The sequence below is a fragment of the Lissotriton vulgaris genome, chromosome 12 (assembly GCF_964263255.1).
Source record: "Lissotriton vulgaris chromosome 12, aLisVul1.2, whole genome shotgun sequence".
Taxonomy (NCBI): domain Eukaryota; kingdom Metazoa; phylum Chordata; class Amphibia; order Caudata; family Salamandridae; genus Lissotriton; species Lissotriton vulgaris.
This window is the reverse complement of record NC_141700.1, coordinates 606,053,767-606,077,189: the sequence shown is the minus strand read 5'-3', so window position 1 is coordinate 606,077,189 and position 23,423 is coordinate 606,053,767. Positions and strand designations below refer to the sequence as shown.

Genomic DNA, 23,423 nt, shown 5'->3' with positions numbered 1-23,423 from the left:
TCATGAAATCATCAAGTGCTTCTTTGGACATCAAGGTACTTATTTCAATCATACGTTTTTCAGTTTGTTCCAATAGTTTGCTTCTATCTTTGATGGCATATTTCACCAATATGCGCATCATTGTAACTGAGCATGAAGAAGAATTATTGGCCCACTCCTCCAGCATTTCGGGGTCAGGGTCCTCGAAAGTTGGGATAGTAAATATTCTTAAATCGCTTGGCACCCTTCCAACCTCTATATATCGTTGGAGCGACTCTGCCTCCCACCACTTTGATAATTCCTTTTTGTGCAATTTCTCAAATTTGCCAAGTAATGTTTGCAGTTGAATTTCGTCATTGATGCTCGCTGCTTGAGCACCCGAGTTGGTAATTGTGCCACTTTGCATAAAGAAAAGCTTATCTGCAGTTGCCTTTCTTTTGGAATCCAACGCTGCCATTATTTTTCGCACTTGTTAATATGTTATGTTATGTTATGTTATGTTATGTTATGTTAAAAGGGACTTTTATAGCGCAACGGCTACTCCAAAGGAGTGTCCCGGCGCTTTGTGCTCCAGACCTTAAGAAGAACTGGAAAACATAACAGTAAATAAAAACAGAAACCTAGAGAAGAAGAAACACACTAACCCGAAAACAACCAAGTTTTTAACCCTTTCCTGAAGGCAAGCAGATTCGATGTGGTCCGCAAGGACAGCGGTAGGGAGTTCCATAGCTGGGGGGCAAGGAGTCTAAAGGACCGGCCGCCCAGTCGGGCCCTTTTTATCCGTGGCACCACTGCCAGAGCCAATGATTCCGATCATAGGGATCGTGTAGGCCGATAAAAATCGAGTCTTTTCTGAAGATATTTTGCACCGTTGGCATGCAGGGCTTTATGGGCTAAAGTCATGGCCTTAAACATTATCCTCTTCCGTACAGGAAGCCAATGGTGGGATCGAAGAAGGTTTGAGGCACTAGTGCGGCGATGCAGGCCAAAAATCGCTCGAGCTGCAGCGTTCTGGGTCACCTGCATGCGCTGTAGGAGATATTCTGGCAGACCCAGATATAGAACATTTGCATAATCCAATCTGGATCCTATAAGTGCCTGGACAGTTATCCTCCGATGTTCCTCGGATAGAAGAGGAAAGAATTTACGAAGCATCCTGAGGATCCCGAAGCACGTTCCCGTAAGAGTGGAGACCTGGGATTTGAGCGAGAGCTCGTTGTCAATTTTAACTCCCAGGTTCTTGGCCCATTTAGATGACTGAGCTGGGGGGAACATGTCAGCGGGCCACCAGCCATGCCAGACTGGTTCCGATGGGCATCCGAAGAATAGTATCTCGGATTTATCCGAGTTGCACTTGAGGCTGTTAAGTTGGAACCAATTAAAAACAGCCCCAAGGCACTCGCGGATACTTGCTCCATCGAAATCTTCGCTCTTGCGGCAGGTGAACAGAAGCTGGGTGTCGTCAGCATAAGAGACGATCCGGGCCCCATAGGACTCTGCCAATGTCGCCAGAGGGGTCATGAGGATGTTAAATAGAGTGGGGCTCAGTACGGAGCCCTGAGGGACTCCGACTCCCAATGGCGGCATTTCGGCAGATCCAGGTGGGACCCAGACCGTCTGTCGGCTGTTGGCTAAGAAGGAACGAAACCAGTTGAGCACCGTCCCCCCTAGACCGATGTCATGAAGCCTAGTGAGGAGATCCTCATGGGGGACGGTGTCAAACGCCGCCGACAGGTCTAGCATAACTAACATCACCCTGCCTCCGGTGTCCAGCACCTCCTTCACAATCTCAGAGACTTCCAAGAGCGCCGTCTCGGTGCTTAGGTTAGAGCGAAAGCCCGATTGGGACTCATGGAGTAGGTCGTTTGACTCCAGGAAGTTAGATAACACGCTGTGAACGTGTTTCTCTAAGATTTTGGTAAGTGCTGGAAGGAGCGAAATTGGCCTGTAATTGGATGGCACTTCTGGATCCAGATTGGGCTTCTTAATAAGAGGTAACACCATGGCCTGTTTCCAAGATTGAGGCAGAAATCCCTGACTCAGGGAGAGGTTAAGAATGGGATTGGCTATAGGGTTGACAACATCTGCCATTCTCGCTAAGAATTTTGCCGGGCAAGGATCTAGCGGTGAGCCCGATTTAAGGTTCCTCATCAAAGCTAAGGATGCGGAAACCGTAAGGGGCGGGAAGTGTAACAGGACTGGGCCTGAGGTCAACGGAAGAGCTGTCTCGATCGGCAGAGTCAGCGGGTCATCCATTGATCTCGGAGGAAAAAATCCTGTATTTGCCTAATTTTGGTGGTAAAAAAATTAGCAATGGTGTTGGCCCAGGTCTCTGCCGGGGCGTCCTGAGCTGAGATTGAGCGCGGGGTGGTAAATTCTCGAACAATTGAGAAAATCTCCTTGCAGGAGTTTGCCGCATCCTCAATTCTTTTGGCAAAATAGCATTTCTTGCCCTGAAGAATTAAATCATGATAGGATTTCATCATGGATTTATAATTTTGCTTAGCCTCTGAATCGTACTGGGCTCTCCAAGCCCGTTCTGCGACTTTACACTGCCTACGGTGATGGGCCAATTCCTCCGTAAACCAAGGGGCCGAAATCCGATGGGTGGCAGACCTGGCAAGCTGTAGTGGGGCGAGCTCATTTAATCTAGCTAGAAGCCAGGATTGCAGGCTCTCAAGGTCATTGTCCAGATCACCCGAATAAGACAGAGGATGATCCACCAGAGCCTGAGCTAACAGATCTGGTGTCACCCGATGGAACGCCCTATGGCTGCTACCCTGTAATCTCGTAGCACTGGCCATTGGTTTCACAGTGGAGGATATTTCAAAGTGAACGAGACAATGATCAGACCATAAGACCGGTAAAAGTGTGACAGCCATGATAGGTGAAGTGGAAAAGATCTGATCAAGTGTATGGCCTTTATCATGGGTCGGGCCGAAGAGATAGGGGGACAGGCCCATGGTAGATGTAATATCCAATAGCTTGATAGCATCTTGGTCTTGGTGATCATCCATATGGAAATTGAAATCACCAGCCAATATACACTGCTCAGATCTTAAAACAAGAACCGACAGGACCTGCTGGAGATCGTCAAAAAACGAACCCACAGGGCCCGGGGGTCTATAAACGACAAGACCCTTCAGCGCTTGCTGGGGCGAAAGGGAGAGGGTGAAAGCTAAAGAGTCAGCCCCTGCGATGGTGTTTGTGTGCGTGACCGTGCACGAAAAAGATTTTTTCACAACTAGGGCGACTCCTCCCCCTCTTCCCTTGTCTCTATCTTGTCGATGGATGATATAATCAGAGGGAATGGCTGCCAATATTACAACAACTCTAGCCGATATGAAGGACGTCTCCTCCTATGTACTATCGGCTCCCAAACCACGCTCAGAAAAAGACACGGGAATAGTTTAACACCATCGGCGGAACGTACTCACAGGGGTTGCACCACAGCGCCACTCCGTCTTCCGATCCGCCCTACGGTGTGTCAGCTGCTCCCGAATGACCAAAATATTTCACTCCTTGCCGCTTTGCTCAAGTCATCGAGAAATCGCCAATGAATCTGTAAAATAATTCAGCAAGTAAAGTCAGAGGTTGGCAGGCAAATCCAAGCGAGGGAACGGACTGGCTTTATTTAGATACAAACACTCAACAGTTCCGGTAAAACGCCAGTCCCGCTCACAGGCGGGTCGAAGTAGGGCTCCCGGTCACCCAACAAATTTCAATAAGTATTCCATTTGTCGAAACAGACATACTCGACACACTAGAGTTGCTGGTGCAAGAAAAATTTAATTTTGGCAGGAAACAACGCGTTTCACCTTTCGGCTTGATCGCGTTTCAGCCGTGAAAAACCAAAAGTGTCCTTTTAATTCATAGTTCAACATAGAAATAGGACTAATCCCCCTGTGTGTACAAACATTGAACATTCATGGCAGCCATTGGTAGCAGAGTCAAGATAAATGAAAAACTGTAGTTATCTTACTTTGAGTTGCTGGATAAACAATGTTACAAATGAATAAAGTGCTTTTAGCGGCCGTTAACTTTGTCACATACGTTTAGATAATTATTCGTCAAACATTGAATTGGCGAAAAATGCCAGTAAAAGATTGAAATAAATAACAGACATATAAATATTAATAGCGCGAATGTTATCAAGGTGCTGCAATACATATCAAGTTCCATATTTCATAAAGAACAGGTTCCGTATCGGTCAATGTATAACGACCATATCAATAGAGTTTTGAAAATTCAAACAAGTCTCGTTGAAGCAAAATAAAGCGTTTGAAATAAAATAAAAACGAGATTTGTAAATAATCACACCTGCGCTAACTGAAAGTCCATGCCCCAGTGGGCAGATTAATTAAAAAAAAAATGTGCACCAGCAACTCTAGTGTCCTGATTACTTCTGTTTCGACGAATGGAATACTTATTGAAATATATACATCTATACTACTATTATAAAGAGAGAACTTGCACCTTTAGGCAAGGTAAACTCGGGAACCACAGCCCCAATCTACACACCCGATACACCGTTGAAATCGGCAGGGTGTGTAGATGGTCATAGGCTTTAAAAAATTTAAAAATAAACGTTATATAAAAAGTTACATTTTTACAAAAAGTAGTTCCCCCAAAGTAGCGCCGGCCGCGACTGTGCGTCGTTACGTCAGGAGCAGGGGAGGAGCAGCGTCCCAGGAGCAGCGGACATGGCGCGCAGGGGAGGAGCGGTGAAGTGAGGCCAGCGGCGGAGCGGAGAGGCGGATATGGCGCGGGGAGGAGCGGCGGCGGACAGGTGGTGAGTGGCAGAGCGGCGGAGCGGAGAAATATGGACCGGCGGTGTGAGCAGCAGAGGCAAGGTAAGAATCCGGGGCAGCCAGGGTCGGGGCGGGCGGAGTACGGGCTGCTGGGGAATGTCAGGGCAGGCGGGGGTAGGGGAAGCCAGCATTTCAGGTATGCGTGCTTTCCCGCCCCAGCCCCCGCCCGCCACAACATTGTCCGGGACACAGACAATGTTGTGGCGGGCGGGGGCCTGGGCGGGAGAGCACGCAAACCTGAAATGCAGCACCCAGCCCCCTTCTATCCCAGGCAACGCTGGGGCGGGCTGCTAGTACACATATATATATAGTTCTATATATGTGGGGCCCATATATTGTAGTGTTTCCGGGGTCCCACGCATGGGCGGGAATATTCTAATGCTTATGACTTTGATGAGGAGACCCCTGGAAGAGAACTAGGATTACAGGTTAGTAACTAATCCATCTAGACCCTCTCTACTCTGTGGCACAACTACAGTGATGCATCATGCATGAATTTGTTTGTTGGAGCAGACATTTTCTATCAAAGTCTTGGGTCCATAGACGAGACCCTTAAAGGGAACAGAATTCTTCACTTATCCCTAGAGTGAAAATCTTACCAAAACAAATGAGAGCATTGTCTGTTGAGGAATTCAGGAGGTTGGGACACATTTGCCGATGGTAAGGTTAAGACAGCCTATCCTTGCCACTGGAATATGCTCTTGTGGATAGAATGAACTAGCAGTAGAAGTGATCCTGGCAAGACAAATAAACGTTTTGTCAGAGACTGGTGAGGAAACAGAGTGGATCAATAGGAAGGAGCAACCAATTTCTTCACTGGAGAGTTTGAAGGAAAGGAATCTACAATGAAAATGCAGTGGAGTGCAGAGTCTATCAGTGTTTTACCTGTATATTGCAGTAGACAATCTTCACATTTGAGTCTGACTTTCTGTGTCCTTTCTGTTTGTTCTGACTTCAGTCATTCAACCAATGCTGCATTCTCTCTACTTCTTCAATTTTACTGATGTTCTTTTCTCCTTCTTACAGTTTGAGGACTGGATTCCCTGTTACAGATTATACAGGGAGTAGGTCCCTCTCGAGTCGGCTTCCTGGGTGGTTCGCCTATATTTGCTGGTTCATCCTGTTTTCCATCAGTGGATTTTGTGTGTACTACTTGATGATGCTGAGCTTTTCTATGACCAAAGAGAAAACCACCAGTTGGGTTATCTCCATTTTGTTGTCTCTTTTCCAGAGTATCTTCATCATGCCACCAGTCAAGGTAAGCAGTTGAGTAGACTTTACAGGTTCTGACAAAGCTAACGTTATCTTCTTTACTACACCAGGGAGGTGTTATACAACTAATTAACAGGCAAGATTCATAGAAGAATAATGTATTATTTAGCCGAGTTATTTATTACATCATGTTCACTAGGAAGCCCTCAGGCTTTGCCCCACAATCTCTGGGTTTGGCAGCATTGGTTTAGTGTCACAAGCACAGTACTTTATCTAGAGTATAAGAGCTTCCCTTCCCACTGTTAGCTGCTGATCTTCTTGTGGCTCCCTAGAGTTCACCATGTCACCATACTCATGATGCTAGGGATGAAGAGGTACTCCGTGAATTAATAGACATTAGTTTCCCATCATCCCTCCTGAAAGGTATGCACTAAAACAGTCAGCGCTAGCCTCATGTCAATGATCAAGAGAGTCCATTTTTCGTCTGTCAATCACATGAAGCTAATGTATTTGTTTACCTATTGCATGTGTGTAATACCTTGATAAAAAGGCAAGTTAATAAAATGTTGCGGAGTACATCTTTGTTACATGAAATTTGACATTGTAGGAGAGCCCCCAATTTACTTTTCAATACTGGTATTAATTACAAACCGACAACTATTTTGGGACAAATTATTTTCATTTGAGCAAATTCTTTAAGCTGTCTGCTCATTTCTGAAAATTGAGGAGTCTTCACTCCCATTCTAACAGCCTGATTCATCAATCTCCCGTTTTGCGAGGCCCTAATAGCGAATTATAGCGATTCGCTATTAAGGACTCGCAAAACGGGATTCATGTAGGATTAGCAAAATTTATTGCGATTCCTACTGATTCCTTATTTGCGATTAGCAAATTGCTAATCGCAAATAAGGAAAAACTCCCCATTCATTCCTATGGGCCAAAAGGCCCATAGGAATGAATGGGGAGTATTCCTTATTTGCGATTAGCAATTTGCTAATCGCAAATAAGATTGCGATTTGAAGGGTGCCAGGGGTGTCCAAAGGACACCCTGTAGCACCCCTCAAATGCACATTTGAACAGGTGTTGCGCACACACATGTCCAGAGGACATGTGTGTGTGTAACATGCAAAAGAAAAAAATGCACTACAGTGCTTTTTACTCTTTTTTCGCAATTTACCACCAAGTGAGACTTGGTGGTAAATTGCGACCAAATATTGCGAATTCGCAATTTCCAATTGGTTGATGAATTGGATTTAAGGAATCTCTATTAGAGATTCCTTAAATCCAATTCCTCGCAAATATGCGATTTCGGTAATAGCAATTTTTGCATTTGGGATGATTAATCCCAAATGCAAAAATCGCACTCGCAAACGGCCAGATTCTCAGAATCTGGCCATTTGCGAGCGCAATTCATGTGGATGAATATGGCCGTAAGTCTTAAGATTATATAGCATTCTTATCATTAAAACACCCTAATCCCTCATTTAAAGGCCCTTTAACTTCCTCTGATCAACTTATCTTACTTTGCACACAATAAGTCCGTGTCTATTGGCATTATTAGGCTCACATTTCCGAAGTATCACACTATCTTATTACACACCATACTATGCTAATGATGGTGGCTACATGTACATTAATTTTAGGTACATTCAAAGAGGCCTATATGCACTGTATTGTGTAATGAAAATTTAGGGACAGCTAGGAGAGCTGCTCCTTTTCAGAAAGCACTAACCATGCACTTCGGATCCAGTGGGAGTAATGCATTCTTCCATCCATTCCCACATTCTCAACTGATTGCACACAACCCAATATGTCGGACAGTAGTAGACACCGTGGGAGGGTATGGAATAAGTTAGAAAATAGAGACACAAGGTATCACTACACTACCTCTTCACTCTGCTGGGCACTGACTTTGGTTGCAATGGGTATCTAAAGGCACTGAAAGATGATTTCGTACCCTAACATGGGTGCTCTGCACCTAACCTTAACAGTGAAATGATATGCCTTAAAGATACATCTGTGTAACCAACTCTCTGGGTTCTTTGTATGAAACTGGAGTATAGCTATATGAGTGATTATTGATGCGCTCTTCTGCTCTCCTCAGTAGGCACGATAACAACCTCTTGATTTATTAATAAGCAACTTCTGCTGTTGAATAACTTTAATACTGAATTGTCTCATGTACAACTAGAACATACTTAACTTTCATCAATACTCCACAGTTCCTAATATAACAGCACATGTGTCACTTACTAATTATCACTTGTACCCTAAATACACTTTCATATATATACGGCATAAGCAATTATAACGTTATGCAACATATTTCTATTCCTTCACAACCCAAGCTTTAAAATGTTGTAAATCCCAAAAATTTGAAATGACCAAACCAAATGTTCAAGACGTAGCTCACAATTCCTTATCTAACACATTTTGATTGAAGAATAATATCAGACATACTCTTCATTAAAATGTTAGGGAATTAATGTTCTCCCAAAGTAATTTAAAAATCCGAAAGCAAGGGTCCTGGCTGCAGCGACATTGTATCACGGTTGCCCAGCAACAACACCATGAGGCACAAGGAAACGTATACCCCGCATTCCAAAATAGCTGACGCCAACTCCAAACATTATCACAATTCAAGGAATCCTCAGAAACAAAAGTTCTGTTATCAGGCGTTGCGTGGGTCAGACGCAAACTCATTTAGCTGGGAGTACCCTTTACAGCCAAAAGAGACTGCATTAGGCCAGTGTGCTAAGCTGGGCAGCTGTGTTTGTTCTTGAGAGTCTGCAACAGTGTGGGCCGATTCTGTTAATAGTGAGGAATAATGCTGCGGGATTATGTGATAGTTCCGGAAGTAAAATAAGCCATTTGTTGGAAGCAGTGCTTTAAATGGGAACAAATAAGTGCAGGTACTCATTAAAATGAGCTAGAGTTGTAATGAGTGGACGGGGCTGGCGGAACTAGGGGCGGGGCTAAGGGCAAGACATAATGATAACTAACAACTTCCATAATAGTTGCAGCACACACCAAAGAACATGATAAATGTGTTTATATAAACAAAGCAGGTTAACTCATTATACAAAATGAAAGAGACATGCGATAATATGTTAACTTTTCCTTTTTTTGCAATAGTTGCACCTTCTTAATGCCATACTGTTAATTGATGATGTTTGGCACAATACTATATATTTTTGAGCATGTGGGTAGGAAGAAATTGAAAATAACCCCACATCAAATCAAAGCTCTTACACAACTAGCAAATGAAGCAAATCATCATGACCCTCCCCAGAAGATATCTCTTATCTCTTCCATCGATCTATACAGTCATCCTTTCATCCTACCATTAACTGCTGATGTCCACCATTTACCCTTTACATTCTGTCATCTATTCGGTTTTTCATCCATCATTCAGTTTTTCACCATTCCGTCTGTGCACCCTTCATATTCAACCCTTTCACTCCTTTATACCATCCACTCAATACCTCCTTTCACTCATCCATCATCCACCCTTTCATCCATCCTCCCTCACTTCCATTCATCCATCCATCCATCCAATCTTTCACTTACACATCCATCATCCGCCCTTTTATCCAATCATCCACCCTCTTTCACCCATACATCCATTCACTCATCCATCCATTCACTCATCCATCGATCAATACATCCACCCTAGCTCACTCATCCATCCACTCACTCACCCACCCCCTCACTCACCCACCAACATTCCCTACTACGTTATTCATGAACCTTTGTCACTACAGACATGTACACACAACGTGCCGCCCATTTTCTTTAAAATACCTCCTGAGCATGCCTTGATTCTCTCTCTCTCACGCGTTTTCCTTACTAAACCAGTCATACAAATGCAGGCACACTGGGTAATTGAGACATTTTTTTATAGGAAGGTGGGTTTCTCAGTGCAGAACGCTGTTAGATTAGCGCTCAAAGAGCCTCTTCCATCGCATTATCTGGGCATTAACCCTCTGATCCAGAAAGTACAGGAAGTGTGAGAATCCGCCGCCCTTGCCACTGCTAAAATGTATATGTTGAAAGTACTTTTCACTTTCTGAAGTTCGGCGCTTTGAAAATCACACGCGCACACTAGCAGGTAAAATGAATCTCCACCCTGCTTTGTCTAGCACAGCGTGACCGTGAGCACCTCACATTATTCAAGTGAGCCCTGCTGATTAGCTCAGCAGGGGCTCAGATGGGGGCTACACAAGTGGCGCCTTGGCTGACAGAAACGTCCCCACCTTCTCATTCACACTCTCAGCCAGTGACCTCCCTTGTCATGAGTACCGGTACTCTCCTCTGGCAGAAGAGAAGTGCCGGTACTCAGAGTGACAAATCTAAGAAGTGCCGGTACTCCGGTACCAGTGATTACCGGCCCATTTAAAGCACTGGTTGGAAGACCACCATCCCCAAAACACCCCTACAAAGTCAGACTCAGCCACTATGCTTGCTTGGTACAGTATGAGGATGCAATTTCATCATTTTCTACATTTTCTAGGCATTTTGTAAACACATAGGGGTATTCTAAAGGCAGGATTGAAACAGACAATGCTTCAAGATTGCTGTGCTTATAACTGTGTAAAATATGGATACCTATTTCTTAGATAGCCTTTTCAATCAAGCATTTGGCAGGCAGAGAAACTGAAGAACAGAGACATAGAATCATCATGTAGGGTGTTTTTTCATTGTAAGGATCCTGTATGGTATCCCACAGTTCAGTACTCTATTGCTTGCTAGCTGGCTCTGTTGAATACAGATACTATCATCATAAATATACATATGTTGCTAATGTGCATAAATTGATTTTATCTTGTTCACAAATGTTTGTCAAGCAGAGAAGGGAAGATTAATAGCCACAATTAGCCAACATATTATAATTTCTTCCTGATTCCTTCTCTCCATGTGTGCAGTGCACCTCAGCTTGAATTGCACAGTAATTTGCACTCCTCACCCCGGAAAAACATAACACAGGTCAAAAGCTGGCTCTGTTCCATACAGATACTATCATCATAAATATACATATGTTGCTAATGTGCATAAATTGATTTTATCTTGTTCACAAATGTTTGTCAAGCAGAGAAGGGAAGATTAATAGCCACAATTAGCCAACATATTATAATTTCTTCCTGATTCCTTCTCTCCATGTGTGCAGTGCACCTCAGCTTGAATTGCACAGTAATTTGCACTCCTCACCCCGGAAAAACATAACACAGGTCAAAACATAGAACTAATCCTTCTATTTTACCATGCAGACAGCTGCGCTGACAGTCATCCAGATTCGAGTACTGAAGAAAGAAACCATGGAAGACGCTGGAGAAGAGCACCAACTTCAGGAGGTTCTCGCAGTGCTAGGTATTCCTTATGATTTTTACCGCTTCTATGTGCCCATCATTCAACTATCAAATACACAAGGTTAACTCGGAAGGCACCATAAACCCACCTTCGAACAATCCTCTCCATTTTACCTCACTACTAGTCCATCACAAATCTCTCCATCCCATTGGTGCACAATTCACCACAAATGTCGCTACTGATGAAACTCACACTCCTCCCATTACAAATCTCACTTTTCAATAGCTGCACATTCCTGCAGAAAATGTCACAACTGCAGTTCTTCAATACATCGGACAACAGCATGTTATAATCCATAATAAACATGCTTCCTACCAAAACAGAATAGTGCCTCCACTTCCAGATCACTGTGCATATAATCTTGACAGTTAAACAATCTTTCATTTGGTAGAAATCACTCTCAGACTATTCAGTCTTCCCTAAAGGCATTTATCCAACTTACCTCTATCTACGACCGCTTGTGTCAGTTCTTGACATTTCTGTTCCATACACAGTTGTCTAACTTCCATGTGCAGTTAGTTCAGAATTGGTCACCGCACATTCACAAGATGCAATGGGCTAAGATGCCATGCCCAATCAAATCCCTTTTTGCCACGTCTCAACATATTAATTCACTTCAGATCCCTGCATCAAACTCTCTGCAATAAAGCTGAGGAAATATAAATTTTATGGTCAAGTTATGTTCCCTAGCGCGTACCCCACCGACTCCATGTACCAGCTTAAAGTGCATGTAACTTCCCTCCTGTGCCAGCTATGAAGACGCAAATACATTTGCGTCCAACGTTACCTTGTCCTCTTTCAGACCCACCCTGAATGGGTTAAATAGTCCGTTCCTAAGTATGCTATGCCAACGTCTTTTTGTAGTGTACTCTACATGTTTTTCCTGCTCTGACAGAGTAGGCCCTGAATTTCTGCCATCGAGCCTCTTTTTCTGGCTTCTGACTATGACAGCCTCAAGCCCAGGCTGCATCTGTACCCGTGAACTCTGACTTACTCCCAGCGCGGCCCCTCGCGCTCAGCTCAGCCTGCTTTCTGCCAAGACTGACTATAACCTTCGAGTTATCTGTCCGCTCCTCGAAAATGCATTCCTGCCTACCAGCTTCAGTAAACATCCTCCCCAGCTGCAGAGCCAAAGGGCCGACCTGTCTCAGTGCAAGTAATTCATAGCCTCTGTTACCATGCTTCCATGGAAGGCCCCGTGCCCCCTACGCTTCTCATGCAGACACTTAGGCGCTTATACACGTATCCACAGTTAGCATAGAATAGCTTCTGCCCTAGAGACCTTTCCGCCCAGATAATATGGTTCCTAAACATCAGATATCAGATATGATAGAAGTACAAGTTGATCTGACATGCCAGACTTCTGTCTCTTTCCGTCAGTGTAAATGTCAAGTCCCCTGCACCCCTCCAAGCACACGTCATGCAGCTGCGCGCGCATCCAAGCTTCCGATTTCTGCTGACATTGCCACATTTCTGCTTGATGCCACCCACCCGCGTCACCTATCAGTGACGTTTTCTAGCATACACCTCCAGTTCACGCCTAGTTCACGCCTCTTGATTACGTACTAGTACCACGTGTATACTGTTATCTTGTCTTCTCTCAGCTGTTACGCCTCCTGCACTATTACTTATGATGTGAATTAAGTATATAAGCTATGTATTGTTAATAAACTGCAGCGCGCTCATCTATCCCTTCTGACACCCCTGTGGTGTTCAGAATCCGATATCTTGGTCACGACCATTCCTTTTTGAGGAATAAAACCCTTAGAAACTCTAACACCACGGACTCTGGTTTTTTCTTTCCGATCTGAGTTATTATTGATTAAATACTTACCTGCATAGAAATTAAGAGAGTAAATTAATTATTTACGTCATTTTGGCGCCTGAACAGGGACCCCTCCCCCACCTCACGCGCCGGTTGGCGCATTGCAAGCTCTGTCCCCTGCCATCAGTTAGACGGAATCTACGCGTACTGGCAGGATTTCCTGCATCTCCCTCTGGCCCACGGAGGTGACGAAGACTGCGATCAGTGCCCAGACGAGGCGGTGAGGAGTGCGGAGGATCCCGACCAGAGCCTAGCCGAAAGAAGCAAGGTCCGAGGTGTCAAGAGGCCCACCAGGTTTTCTGAAGTTTTCCGAAGTTTTCCGAAGTTCCCCGAAGTCGAGCCGAGTCGAGTCCAGTCCAATCGAGTTTTCCGAGGCCTTCAGTTTCCGTGCTTCCCGGTGAGTACCATTGCTGGGACGTATCTAGACGGGTTTGGGTACACAAGTCCGGTCTGCACTGTTTTTAGGCAGTGTATCTGTACTGTTTAGCAGTATATCTAGTATTCTGAATTTCTGCACTGTTACACCAGTGTATCTGTACTGTTGAGCAGTACATCTAGTATAGGGGGTAGTCATCTATGTCTCAAAAATGTCTTTTCATGTGATTAATGTCGTGGTATGAATGTGACCGTTTAATGTGCATTTTTGTGTTTCTTGTATAAGGTAGCTGTAACCAGTATTAAGTAGTAAGGATCGAGTATTCAGTAATAAGTAAACAAAATGCCGTTTTTCAACAAGTTAAAGCAGATAGGAACTAGGAAAGGGATACTGGAGGAAGAAATTCCTATTCCCCCTAGGGACACTCCAGGTAACTTTATGTATCATAAACATGGCATAGACGCCATATTATATCTAGATTTATGGGCCGATTATACCAAACACCTAGACGAAAGACACAGATGGCCTGTTACCGGAACATGGGATGCCGAGTGCATCATGAAGGTAGAAGAAGCATTATGGAAAAAGAAAGCTAGACAATCACAGAAAGACGCCATAGAATTTTGGCGCAAGGAATCACATAAGCGTGCTGAGAAAGCACTCCGTAGAGAAGACAGACTTAAAGAATCAGAAAAGGCCCAAGAAAACGAATTAGTTATTGAAGGGATCCGAGTAAAAACAGAACAAATAGACCGTGCCCGAAATAATCTTGTAAACGGTATGTATCTTGCGGCCGAGGGCACACCTGAGGCCCTATCAGAAATACCGAAAAACTTACCGCCACCATTAGTTCCAACTAAAGTAATGCATAAGACTACTAAAGACATATTCCTAAATTCTTATCTAGAGGATGTAGCACCAGCTTACACCAATTTGCCTGTTCGTGCCCTGCCTACTGACAGGGACGGGGGTGGCACTACGCCCCCAGATCATGTTCCGCCAGCTCCGCCACTTCCCATACCGAAAACTGACCTACCGAAACCACATCTACCTGATCCTACCAAACGACAAATTCAAGTTCAGGTACAGACTCCACAGGGAGACAATGCCCAAGCATCCGCTTCAGGAGGTGCGACCGCGGGTCTACGGACCCCGCCATTAACACACAGATTCAATCTCAGGGATATGCAGAGTCCTCTCACGTTCAGGTCACCCCGACTTGACGCATTTAAAGAAAACCTTTCCGTTTGCAGATATGATCCAGTACCCGGTAAAAATGATCTAATGATATTGGCATCACTACGGTTAAGATCTGCTACTGATATCTTGCTATGCTATGTAGGAATGAAGGACCGTCTAGATAGAATATATGAGTTTGTTCAGACAGGGAAAGACCCTGACAGTATCAAGGATGCCATGGAGAAACAGAAAGTTGACATTCAAGCACAAATACTACGATTTTTTATAAATTGCCTAATAAGAGAACGAGACAGGCCCGGAACAGATCAAAGTGAATTAGATGCACTAAACAAGTGGGGTCAAAATATAGCCGAAGGAAAACATGACAAGGGGGCTTGCATAGCCAGTATGTACAAGAAAATCAGAAAAGCAGTAATAACAGCACACCAGAAAGAAAAAGCTTCCTCCGAGGAGGAAGAAGAACCTGAAGAACCAGAACGAGCTACAGATACTATAGCGTATGTAGGTAAGGGAACTTACCTTAGGAAAGGCATCCGTCCAGAAAACAAGAGAGTTTTTCTCTCTGCTTTAACAAACCCGAATTCTTCTGAACACCAGTTCCAGGAGACTGATAAAAGGCTTCGAGACCGAATGGGGTACCATGTACTCAATTCTATGGATGAACAGGAACTAGCCCGGTCAGCCGTGTTATGGGCCGAAAACCCAGACATATATCATGATGATACGTTAGCGCAGACATTCTTGAACCTCTCCCCAGACGAGCAGAAATTAGCAGGTGTATACATGATTCAGCACCTCCTCATCAAGTATAGAAACCAACATTCTGATCCAGGTCCCTTACACGAAACATTAGAAGCACTACTCATGGATAGATGGAGAGGTTTCAGTACCAAGTTAATACAGATAATTCTAGAACAACGACATAAATATAACACTTTCATAAGTTCTGAATATGTTCCCGCTCCGCCCCCAGAAAGGAAAACGTATCACATGCAATGCCTGAGTGGCATTGAAAGCCAGAACCCCTTACGAGAAGTACACCCAGTTATGGGTGCGGACCATGCCTTGAAACGTGTATATGTGCACACGCCATTGACTAAGTTAGAGCTGTTAGAAATGAAGAAACTAGTTCCGTGCCATGATAAAGACCCTGCAGGTTTTCACAGAGAGCTTAAAGACATGTTACTGATGGGGGATTACACGTATGATGATATTATGAAAATGTTAAAAGTACTGTTGCCCACGGGCATTTACGAGAAATTAAAGGAAAAAGAATGGGAGGTGGGGGACACAAAGATTGCATGGGCAGAAATAGAAGACGAGGAAAGCAAACGAATCCCAGGAGTAGGCCTTGGGGACAAGACTAAAGCATTACCCGGTTTAATAGTACAGGTTTTGCCAAGATTATTGACAACTAGAAAGGAAGATTGGGACGCCATCTCGTCCTGTAAACAGAAACATGATGAAGATACTAGTGACTTCTATTCAAGATTCGAGAAATGTTTCATTATAAATAGTGGCCTACAACCAAGCAGCGAATCATATCCACACCTTTTTGTATCAAAACTAGTCGAGAACTCCCTACCATTAGTTAAAAATAGAGTGTACAAGGTTGAAAGTACTTGGCAGGCAAATACGCCATCCCAGATGTTACAAATGTTACAATATCATCAGAACAGAATTAGAGAAGAACAAGATCAGGAACAGAAACGTATGAAAGACACGAAAATGAAAATGTTAGTAGCTCAGACAGTTCCAGCCGACGGTCAGAGAAAAGGTGGGACCCAGACAAGTCACACTACAGCTCCCGTTAAGGGGACATGTAATTACTGTAAACAGCCAGGTCATTATGTACATGAATGCCCAGTCCTGAAACATAACATAGCAACAGGTAAAACTAAAGAAAGACCGCATCCGTCTAGACAAGATCAGGTTCAGCAACAGACCTCACAAAATGTACAGCCAATGCAGAATACACAGCCTATGCATGCTCCATCCCATACAGCACAGACAGTAGCAGGACCACAGCCCATTGCCGCGACTCAGCAAGTTTCGCAACAGATGTACCAGTATGCCCAATCTGCATATCCAGATTACCCCCGATATACATGAAACAGCCTAGAGAGGGAAGGTGGTTTGCCTCTTATTGAAATTCCTGTAGATCAAGAAGGTCCTTATGTACACAGTCACGTATTGGGAAAAGACAGAAAGTTTTTAATTGACACAGGGGCAAGCCGCACCACTATCAGTCATAATGAAGTCCCAGGGGCACCCCTCTCAGGCTCACAGAACGTTTCCCTTGGTTTTTCAGGACAGCCTATTGTAAATGAAGTATCGGAACCAGTACCATTGGCTGTGGGTCCATTATCACGAGTTACAGATTTATTACTTACGAACTCATGCCCAGAAAATCTGTTAGGAATTAAAACACTGAAGGCTCTAGGAGCTATAATATGCTGTTCCCCGGAGGGAGTTAGACTCTTTCTACGGGATTTCAAGGGTCATTATGTTTTACGAGATTTTGATGTCAGATTGAAAAATGTACCAGATCACCTATGGGCAAAAGGCCCAGCTGACGTAGGTTGTATGCATATCACTCCATACCGTGTTACACTCAAGACAGGAGTTGTTCTACCCAGAATCAGACAATACAAGTTACCACCCGATGCTGTAGTGGCTTTACTGAAAATCATTGAAGAGCTTATTGCCCAAGGAGTGGTCGTAGAGACCGACTCCAATATCTGTAATTCACCTATCATTCCGATTCTTAAACGCACAGACCCCAATGCACCGCCAGTATATCGGCTGGTGATTGATCTTCGAGAATTAAACAAATGCATTGTACCACAGTACCCTGTGGTCCCCGATATCTCTTCCCTATTGACTGCTATTGATTCAGAAGCAACGTTCTTTACTGTAATCGATCTCAAGAACGCTTTCTTCAGTGTACCTATTGATCCGGAGAGCCAATATCTCTTCGGATTCAGTTTAAATGGACGAAGTTTCAAATTTTCCCGCGCACCTCAAGGATTCACAGAAAGCCCCAGCATCTATAGTCAAGCACTGAAAAGACAACTAGATTGTATTCAAATGCCAGTTAACACCGCTTTACTGCAATACGTCGATGATCTACTGATCACCGCACAAAGTGAGCCCGAATGTGAACAAGCATCATTGACAGTTTTACATTTCCTGGCAGACAAGGGACACAAGGTGTCTCCTTTGAAGCTGCAATTCTGTGTTCAGCAAGTTGTGTACTTGGGTCACTTGCTGTCCAAAGTGGGGAGACAGCTCACTCCCGATCGCATTCAGTTAATTATACATATGCCTCGACCCCAGACACAAAAGGAAGTGCGGGCCTTCATAGGCCTCACCTCGTACTGCAGACAATGGATTCCTCAATATGCATTTCTAGCTAAACCACTCATCCAGTTAACGACGCAGGAGGCAGCAACTTCGACTGTCCTCCCTTGGACTCAGGAACATACACAAGCCTTTGAGGAATTAAAGAAAGCATTATGCCAAGCACCAGTTTTAGCGACACCATGTTACAGCAAACCGTTTACACTTTTTGTTACAGAACGTGATGGTACAGCATTGTCTGTCCTCACTCAAGATCAAGCAGGTTCACATAAGCCTTGCGCTTATTTTTCAAGTACATTGGATTCAGTAGCCCAGGCACTCCCTGCGTGCTTAAAGTCAGTAGCAGCAACAGCGCTAGCAATCAGACAGAGCGATTCAATTGTTTTAGGTCATCAGTTAACAGTACAAGTTCCACACTCTGTAGAGGTTCTTTTAAACAGAACTCAGACTCAACACTTGACCATAGCACGACTGACAGGTTACGAATTGACACTATTCCAGCCACACATAGAAATCAGACGCTGCAGTATCCTGAACCCAGCAACACTGTTACCTACCATTATGACAGATCCAGCCCCGCATGATTGCATAGAGATCATTAATGCAGTAACAAAGCCCCGACGAGACTTAACAGATGTTCCATTGACAAATCCAGACCTGACACTTTATGTGGATGGTTCATGTATGAGAACAAGTACAGGAGAATTAGTGGCCGCGTATGCAGTGACCACTGAAACTGAAGTTAAAGAAACACATCGTATTGATACACTGTCTGCTCAAGCGGCAGAGCTCATCGCTCTGACCCGAGCCTGTATTCTAGCCAAGAACAGAAATGTCAACATATACACTGATTCTCGTTATGCGTTCGGAGTTGTACACGACTTCGGCATGCTATGGCAAGAACGAGGTTTTCTGACCTCTCATGGTGCCAAGATCCAACATGGTCCCCTCATTCAAGCACTGTTAGAAGCAATACATCTGCCTTCAGGAATATCCGTCATGAAGTGTAAAGCACATACTAAAGTCACAGATTCTGTTTCCCAGGGTAACGACCTGGCAGATCAGACAGCAAAACATACAGCACTGACTCACACTCAGACAACTGATACAACAAAGACAACAGAACCGACAAATTGCATGACAGTCAGGGATCCCACACTAGATGTTATCGATATTCAGACACATGCTACTCCAGAAGAAATAAAGAAATGGATTGAACTAGGAGGGATCCAGACAGATCAAGGTTGGATGACGAAGGGAAAGTCTACATGGTTTCTCCCTGACTCTATGGTTCAAGTCATGATTAATACAGCACATAGCCCAGCACACCTAGGAGAGAAAGCGATGTTAGACAGTTTACAAAATCTCTGGAACAATAAACACTTACGAGCAGCAGCGAAACAGAAAGTGCGTACTTGCATGATCTGTTGTCAGTTCAATCCAGGTAAAAGCGTCCCTGTAGAGCAAGGTGGATTTCATCCTCCCGATCACCCTTTTGAAGTCCTCCAGATGGATTATATCCAGATGGACCGTTGTCGAGGATTTAAGTATGTTCTCGTAGTTGTCTGTGCTCTGTCCCGCTGGACCGAAGCATACCCAGTCCCAGATTACACTGCCCCGACCACTGCCAAGCAGCTGGTTCGTGAATTCTTCCCACGATACGGCCTGCCTCGTGTCGTGTACTCAGATAACGGTCAGCCATTCTCATCTGCCTTAATGAAAGAAGTTTCTTTATTACTGGGATACCAGTGGAAGTTCCATTGTGTCCGACACCCCGAAGCCGCAGGCCTTGTAGAGAGGCATAACCAGACACTAAAGATCCGCCTTGCCAAAATATGTCAGGAGAAAGGGGTCGACTGGATAGTCGCCCTGCCAGTGGCACTATTCTACATGAGAATGGTCGCCCATTCGAGATCAGGGCTATCCCCGTACGAGGTGGTCTTTGGCAGACCACCGAATATGTGGGGGACGCCCATTCCGAAAAAGATTACTGATGTTGATTGTAATATGTTGACAGATTACCTTGCCTCCTTGATGTCTGCACTCCAATCATGTCGTTCACAGGTTGCCGCAGCCTTCCCTGACAACACTGATGTAAAGCCACACGACGTCCGTCCTGGCGACATTGTGCTAGTTCGCAACTTCGACAGAAAGAGTCCGCTGGAGCCCCGCTGGAAGTCCCCGAAGACCGTTCTTCTCACCACAAGGACGGCCGTGAAAATCGAAGGAAGAAAGGGGTGGGTTCACACGAGTCATGTGAAGAAATTTTTTGGACTGAAACCTGATCGAGACTCGTCCACCCCCACCAAAGACTGTGTCGAGACAAAAGACTTTACAGAATCTGAACGAGAAAAGACTCCCCAAGAAAATTATCGCATGAAACTCCGATCTAGCAAGTCAGACAGTTTAATTGTTTAAGTCCTCCCCTAGGTGAATCGGTTAAATAGTTTCTGACATGTATCCCCTAGATCGAGATAGAGAGAGAGAGAGAGAGAAGCCAAGAAACGTACATACTGTAAATCACTTCGTAGTCACTGTATAGTGGCACTATTAATAATGTTTATTCTAAGTATTCTAATTATTGTTGCTAGCATCCTATTACCTATCTATTACCCTATTTTCAAGCGTGAACAATCTGCCTATAATATATCTGCTGAACACACTTTCAGTAAGTTACCTCCACATGAACTTTCCTACAGACTTGCGCTGCGCAACAATACATTCATTAGTATGCTACATCATTCCCATCAAACTAACAATGCTACAGACTGCTGGATATGTGGCCGACTCCCTCCCTTCCAGAATTTCAAGGGAGCTCTGCCCCTCTTTCCGTATCCGTTCACTCACAATGGCTCCTGCGGAGCATGGTTTAAAATAATTAATTCCTTAGATCCTGATATTGCTGTTTTCGATGGGGGCTGGGTTTGGGGAAACCTGAACTTAGTCCTGCTTGACGTCTGTTACCCTGATAAGGAGGGACTCCCCATTAGAATAGGAACAGATCTAGAAAATGAAGTGTATGGATTAGGTAATTACACAATTAGCCTTATGATTCTTACTGTTGAATCCGAAGACACGCCAGTTATACCCACTATGTCAGTATTGCCAGTTACTGGTGAATTATGTATCAGGAAGAAAGGTTCAGTACACTTAGGTCATAGTAAATGCACTACTGTGATCGAATTCAGTGATCATGGTAAATCGTCCTTTAAAGCTATTAGTCATTCTTACTTTGTTTGTGGTCATACCGCATACATACGTCTACCTCCAGATTGGGATGGTACCTGTTACATTGCATTCCTTCTGCCACCTGTTTTCCTAGCTCCCCCTGATTACCATAGAAATACCAATCTAGTAAAGAATAGACCCAGAAGAGATATCCCACTTGTCGACTACACAGAAACGGCATGGGAACAGTACACTGATTTTAATAAAGGATTCTTTTTCTTTTTAGGACCTGTTCAGAATAGTAAATTAATACGTAGATTAACTAGAACGCTTGAAGCAGTGGTGAATGAAACTGCCTCCGCCTTAGGTAACTTAACAGAAGAGCAGTCCGCCATGCGGGTTGTTGTCCTTCAGAACCGTCTTGTTATTGACGTCATCTTGGCAGATAGAGGCGGAGCCTGTAAGGTCATCGGGTCAAGTTGCTGTGTTTTCATACCACAAAATGCACCATCTGTATATCAAGCTATTACACGTCTCCATAAAATTGCAAATCAGATACATCAGGATCCAGGCACCTGGACTTGGTCCGGTTGGTTCTGGACAACGTTAACAGCTTGGGGATGGAAGATCCTATCCTTCCTAGGCATTGGCCTAGTCCTAGTATTCAGTTGCTGCCTGTGCCTGCAGTGTGGGCCAGCGATTTGTGGACTGTGTGCCACCTCTTGTATTGAACATTCCAGTTTTTTCTCGAAACGTAAACGAAAAAGAAAGAAGAACAAATGATGTTACAAGAACAAACTGATCGATTCATGAGGATCGATATATCATGAAGGGTCCGTAGGGAACAAGGAGGGAATGAGGAAATATAAATTTTATGGTCAAGTTATGTTCCCTAGCGCGTACCCCACCGACTCCATGTACCAGCTTAAAGTGCATGTAACTTCCCTCCTGTGCCAGCTATGAAGACGCAAATACATTTGCGTCCAACGTTAACTTGTCCTCTTTCAGACCCACCCTGAATGGGTTAAATAGTCCGTTCCTAAGTATGCTATGCCAACGTCTTTTTGTAGTGTACTCTACATGTTTTTCCTGCTCTGACAGAGTAGGCCCTGAATTTCTGCCATCGAGCCTCTTTTTCTGGCTTCTGACTATGACAGCCTCAAGCCCAGGCTGCATCTGTACCCGTGAACTCTGACTTACTCCCAGCGCGGCCCCTCGCGCTCAGCTCAGCCTGCTTTCTGCCAAGACTGACTATAACCTTCGAGTTATCTGTCCGCTCCTCGAAAATGCATTCCTGCCTACCAGCTTCAGTAAACATCCTCCCCAGCTGCAGAGCCAAAGGGCCGACCTGTCTCAGTGCAAGTAATTCATAGCCTCTGTTACCATGCTTCCATGGAAGGCCCCGTGCCCCCTACGCTTCTCATGCAGACACTTAGGCGCTTATACACGTATCCACAGTTAGCATAGAATAGCTTCTGCCCTAGAGACCTTTCCGCCCAGATAATATGGTTCCTAAACATCAGATATCAGATATGATAGAAGTACAAGTTGATCTGACATGCCAGACTTCTGTCTCTTTCCGTCAGTGTAAATGTCAAGTCCCCTGCACCCCTCCAAGCACACGTCATGCAGCTGCGCGCGCATCCAAGCTTCCGATTTCTGCTGACATTGCCACATTTCTGCTTGATGCCACCCACCCGCGTCACCTATCAGTGACGTTTTCTAGCATACACCTCCAGTTCACGCCTAGTTCACGCCTCTTGATTACGTACTAGTACCACGTGTATACTGTTATCTTGTCTTCTCTCAGCTGTTACGCCTCCTGCACTATTACTTATGATGTGAATTAAGTATATAAGCTATGTATTGTTAATAAACTGCAGCGCGCTCATCTATCCCTTCTGACACCCCTGTGGTGTTCAGAATCCGATATCTTGGTCACGACCATTCCTTTTTGAGGAATAAAACCCTTAGAAACTCTAACACCACGGACTCTGGTTTTTTCTTTCCGATCTGAGTTATTATTGATTAAATACTTACCTGCATAGAAATTAAGAGAGTAAATTAATTATTTACGTCAAAGCTCAAACTTTTACACATCAGCATAGCTCAAATTCACCTA

General features: G+C 44.4%; 1 protein-coding gene across 1 annotated transcript in view; it reads left to right on the top strand.

Annotated features, from left to right (window-relative positions):
* PKD1L3 (polycystin 1 like 3, transient receptor potential channel interacting) overlaps positions 1 to 23,423 on the top strand; it is a 1,100,724-nt gene that overhangs the window by 617,588 nt on the left and 459,713 nt on the right. The window contains exons 20-21 of the mRNA XM_086945530.1: positions 5,817 to 6,048; positions 11,270 to 11,369. Of these exons, the coding sequence (XP_086801656.1) occupies positions 5,817 to 6,048; positions 11,270 to 11,369 (332 nt within the window). The remainder of the gene's footprint in view (positions 1 to 5,816; positions 6,049 to 11,269; positions 11,370 to 23,423) is intronic.